At 39.8% G+C, this 5,099-nt stretch overlaps 1 protein-coding gene across 1 annotated transcript; it reads right to left on the bottom strand.

Annotated features, from left to right (window-relative positions):
• Positions 1–246: 246 nt before the first annotated feature.
• On the bottom strand, positions 247–3,514 carry LOC111022063 (FT-interacting protein 3). Its single transcript, XM_022299225.2, has 3 exons — positions 3,354–3,514; positions 3,090–3,168; positions 247–2,832 (listed from the first exon to the last, which is right to left on the bottom strand). Exon 3 carries the CDS (start codon positions 2,793–2,795, stop codon positions 465–467), a length of 2,331 nt encoding a protein of 776 aa, XP_022154917.1. The 5' UTR covers positions 2,796–2,832; positions 3,090–3,168; positions 3,354–3,514; the 3' UTR covers positions 247–464.
• Between the last annotated feature and the right edge of the window lie 1,585 nt (positions 3,515–5,099).

Below are 5,099 nucleotides of genomic sequence, written 5' to 3' on the forward strand. Positions count from 1 at the left end.
GAATTAAACATATCAAAGTAAAAATGAGTTAAAACTATCAAAGTGAACATAGATGAAATAACAATATGAAATTGCTAAATCATCCTTAGGCAATTTATAGTTAATTTTTTTTCCCATTATGTACAAAATAGATTAAATGCAAAAGTCCAAACACCACAAAAAAATTGAAGGTGCACAAAATGGCCAGTCTCAATAGAATTCTAGTCATAATCTAAACTGAAAAAAGAAAGAGAAAAGAGAATCTCAGAAACTTAATGCCAAGAAATTATATTTGAAAGATAATTAACATAACATAAATCCATAAATAAAAACTGCTTTCACCTTCTGGGGAAGGCCATCATAAAGATTTAAACTCTTGAATGCCCCAAAATTTGCCCCCTAAACAAATATATGATAAAACCAGCAAACAAAAGCTTCTTCATGTTTTGCCCCATCATTTTTACCAAGAAAACTTCAGTTGATCCTCATAGCATGCAGTCCGTTCTCGCCGGCAACCTCCGGAAGAAGTTGAGCGGCACGGATGGGAGCTTGTACCGAAACCTCGGATGTCTCAGCACGTAGATCCCAGAGAGAAGTGCCACAACTTGGAACGGCGTAACATACAGAACAATGGCAGAAACCAGGCAGAAGATCACAAACAATGCTGAAGCTCTCGGGTCGCGCCAACTGAGTAGAGACTGCAGCCTCTCGCCCTGCGTCGCGAGGTCCCCGACTACAGTCTGGATCCTCCCGGCAATGCTCCTCAGCCGATCGTACCTCATCCTCACGATGTCAGCGGGTCGGGAAGTGGGAAACGTGTCGAACTCCTCGTCGAGCTCGTCGGGGTGAGCGGAGTCGGCGTGGGAGAGGCGGGTGTCCATGTGAGGAGGGTGCCTTGGCCTCCATCTATAATGCCAAACTCCAATTAGGAACAGGTAGAGGAAAATTGTGGGAAGAATGAGCTCAGGGTACATGACAAGGATGATGAACAAGATGTGAATTAGAACAGTTGTAATTGGGTTTCTCCAATTGCAAATCTGATCAAACCATTTCCCAACTGCAATCAAGCCACTGAAAACTCCCATGATTCTGAAGAAATTCGCCTTGCTTCTCCTCATACTCCACATGTGGGAGCCTACGTCGAGCATATACTCGACGACCTCTTTTCGCAGCGGGGGCTCGGCACGGTTCAGCCTCATCGAGACGATCTGAGTCGCCTGGTGCCGTAGGCTATCGAGTTGGCTAACAGTCAATGGGTGAAGATAGTGCATTTTGGGGAGGAGGGGATGTGAGTACATGTGCAGCATGTTTAGCAAAGAAGAGCAAGTAAATCTCACAGCCAAATGAATCTCACCCATCTTCTTCACCCCACTTGAGTGCAGAACCAGCAGAGGATATGAATGTGTGTAAACTCGATCGGTTTCGAGCGTAGAAAGGCGAATTCTTACCTTCCCTATCCGTGCATCTTTCGCTGCTCCAGCCTTATCCCCGCCGTGCAGATGGCAGTTGTCGAAAACCCCAATTGTGATGACAGTGCAGGGGTCAAAAACCTCCCAAGTGTACTGCTCATTCCACTTGGGCATGAAACTGTCGATGATCGTCCTCGTTCGAACCCACTTCTGCCCGTATTTCGCCACACAGTACGCATCGGTCGTTCCTCGCCCATCTTTCGTCTTCATTGGCATTAGCCCCTGAGCATTCAGAATCCCCAATTCTAACACCCCAATGTGGTTCTTCCACAGTTGTTTTGCGGTCGGTCGGAGATCGCTACTGTAATGTGTCGATTCATCCAAAACATGGTAGCCACCTTCCAAACAAATCCTCATGTGAATCCTACTAGAGAACTTGATTTCCTTCTTCTTCTCCCCTTCAACAACAACAACGTGTTTCTCAAGATTGAACCACTTTGTGTTCACAGGTCTATGGTCCAATCTCCTATCGACATACTGCAGCGGGATTGCACACCGTCCCAAAACCTCATCCTTGTTCGGTGCAACTCGGTCTTCCACACTTAGTATCAAAGGCTCTTCAAATGGTTCGGCCGCAACAAACATCAAATCCTCATTCCACATTGGATTGATAGTTCTAGACTGCGAAATTCTAGTTCTCAAAGCCTGATTTCCAAGTATAGCCTTCACAAAAACCTCCGGATACCGACCCTTATCACTCGGCTGCAGATCCTGAGCTTCAATGATATTCACCCTCAAGTACCAAAGCTTAGCGGAAAGATACACCTTCGACCGAATATTCGCGATCCCATCAGCTCCGCTCACGGTTGCAGCATCCGAATTCCAAGCCTCGGAAAATGCTTCATCTGCCTGCGTTCCCATCCAAACAGCCAACATCAGCTCTCCTTTCACCTTGTCCCCCTTCCTATCATCCAACCGATACCATTGCGGCGCCAGGGGACTATCGGGCGGTACCCTTCTCGGGACCTCATTCATGTCGAAAAGAACCCTCCCCATGAAGTCATCCTTCACAAAATCCTTATCCTTCACAATCACCTCAAGAACCGAAGCCTGAATCCGATCCTTCGAAAAGGCAAACACCTGATTCCATTCGGGATTCGACTTCTTCTCGAAATGGCGAGTGGTACCTTTGTAGTTTCCAAGCTTAACCTCGACGTAGGGGTCGCAGCTCCCGGTGACATCTTTCCCGGGCAAGTCTTTCGCCTTGACGACCCGAACGTAGAGGTAATACATTTGCTCAACGAGGTCATAGGTGCTGGCTAGTTTGTCGCCAGTGACCTTCCCCCCGCCCAGATGGGGATTGGTCTCTTTCAGTAAGAAATCCTCTGGTGGAGGCTTCTGCATCATCTTCACACTTTTTGAATGCAATTTTTCTCAAACAGACCTAAAAAATAAAACCCAAAACAAAGCTCAAAATTCAAAATTTCCCTCTTGAAGAGCCGAAACATCGGATAACAGAGTCAGAGTCAAGCGGTTGCCGGAAAAATCGGAAGAAAAAATTCAAAAAAATCTCTCCATTGTAATACCGCTTGCAGAACCCAAAACGACGTCGTACGAACAGTTCTCGACTAGAAAATAGAAAACTTAAAATAAAAAATAAAAACATAGAAAAAAAAAGAGTTCAAGGGTGCGTGAGTTCACCTGAAAGCAAAAATGAGGGAGGAGAAGAAAAAAATTCCGGCAAGTCTTGAAAGCTTCAGATCTGGAAAGTTCTCAGGCGCTGCAGAGAAATGGGAAAAGAAGAAAGAAATGCAGAAGAAGTGAGTTTGATGAAGAGCCGTAGATCCAAAGAAACAAAAAAGTAATCCGCCACATTGTTTGCTGTTTGGTTGCCGAGAAAATGCCAGATTTTCCCTCATTTTCCAGGGAACCAAACAGAAAAATAGAAAAGTTAAAGGTACCGACCGGCAGCAGTGGTGATCTTCCATGGCATTGCTGAAAAGAGGAAGAAAAAGGAAACCCCATGAGAGAGGAAAATGGAGAGATGGGCCTTCGGTTTTAGAGAGAGAGAGAAGTGGGTTTTTTTGGTTTCCGATGAGAAGTATATACGAAGTGAACTTTATTGGATTTTCCATTTTTCTTTTAAATTTTTTTATAAAATTTTTTTCTGTTTATTCAGAGAGGGAAAACATGTGGAGGGAGCGTCGGAAGTGTAGTTGGAGTGTGATGTCGGCCCTTTGGGGCCCACTCGCACGTGTGCAACCTGAACATTAATTTTGTAATTTAAACTGAACCTTCAATTTCTATCTTAAAACTTTTAATTTTATTAGATTATTAGATTGGAAAAGAAACCTTAAATTAGGTTAGTGAGGTAATTTTTGCCCTCTATTACAATATTCTCTAAATCACCCACTAAATTTTTTTTTAGTACAATCACCCACTCACCTTAGTAAAATAGAATAAAGTAAAAAAAATTTATAATTTAATGCAAATCAAGTTTGCACAATTAAATTTGATTAATGTACAAAATCGAATTAAATAACTCCACCAAAACTTACAAATTTCAACAAAGCTCATTTATATTTTATATACTCTTATTAGTTGGTGAATTCCAAATATCGCTTATGATACTATGACATGGTATACTTGATACATTAATAGAAATTTAGATGATAAATCACAGCACTCAAGAGAAGAAAATTTGATGCCAACCTCTTAAAAAATTGGAGGATGAATTATAAATTTTCTTCTAATGGACCTAATTTCTCTTCTAAATTTTTGTCAATTCACTTAATATCAAGGGTTTATATTATTATCACTTGATTTTAACATTCACAAAAAAAAAATGGTATAATTAAAAATAGTTAAAATATAATGGTCTAAATTGAAACATTTTAAACAACTAGATTTCGATACGTTCCACGTGGCTTAAACCATGGAATAAAATGAATATATTATATAAATAATTTCTATTAAACAATGAATAAGAGAAGAAATATAAATTACAATTACATATTTATAATCCAATAGTCAATAAATGTAGTGAGGCGTGAAGTAGCATACTTTAGATCCATCCATATATATTAGCTATCAAAGAGAGACAATAAATATGGTCTCTCACACAAACTGTAGTTCATTGGCTCCAACTTCAACGTTGATTTCATTCCATTCTATACTTCCAATGCAATAGAAGGATGGTGTTATATGATATTTTAATATTAAGAATAAACCTAAAAAAATGTAGTAAGGAATTCAACGAAATAAAAAGTTTTTAGAAATCAATTCCATCCATGAAAATAAAAGTTCAAAAAATAGGTCAAAAACATATAATAGTTATTAAGTAGGCAGTGGAAGTTGATATTTATTCAACCCGTTCCATGTTCCATCTTAGTTCTTGAAATCGCGGGCTCCAGTAACAAACATACTATTATGTTGCATACCGTTTATATGTTTTGAAGAAGCTCATATCCTTCCACGTCTAATAATTCTCTTTCACTATATTAGAAGTAAAGTAAAATTTAGAAATTAAAAAATTTATGTATGCTCATGAATTTCCATCATCGTTCATAATATCGTAGAAGTACTTATTTGTAACAATTTTTTTTTTTTTTTTTGTAAATGTTGTATTTGTTCTTTATAGGTGAATCTGATTTGACGAATACACATATAGTTGTCTATGAAAGAAAACATGTTCTGGTAAATATACATCAA

Source organism: Momordica charantia, unplaced genomic scaffold (assembly GCF_013281855.1).
Source record: "Momordica charantia cultivar OHB3-1 unplaced genomic scaffold, Mcharantia_2.0 BLBB01000036.1, whole genome shotgun sequence".
Taxonomy (NCBI): domain Eukaryota; kingdom Viridiplantae; phylum Streptophyta; class Magnoliopsida; order Cucurbitales; family Cucurbitaceae; genus Momordica; species Momordica charantia.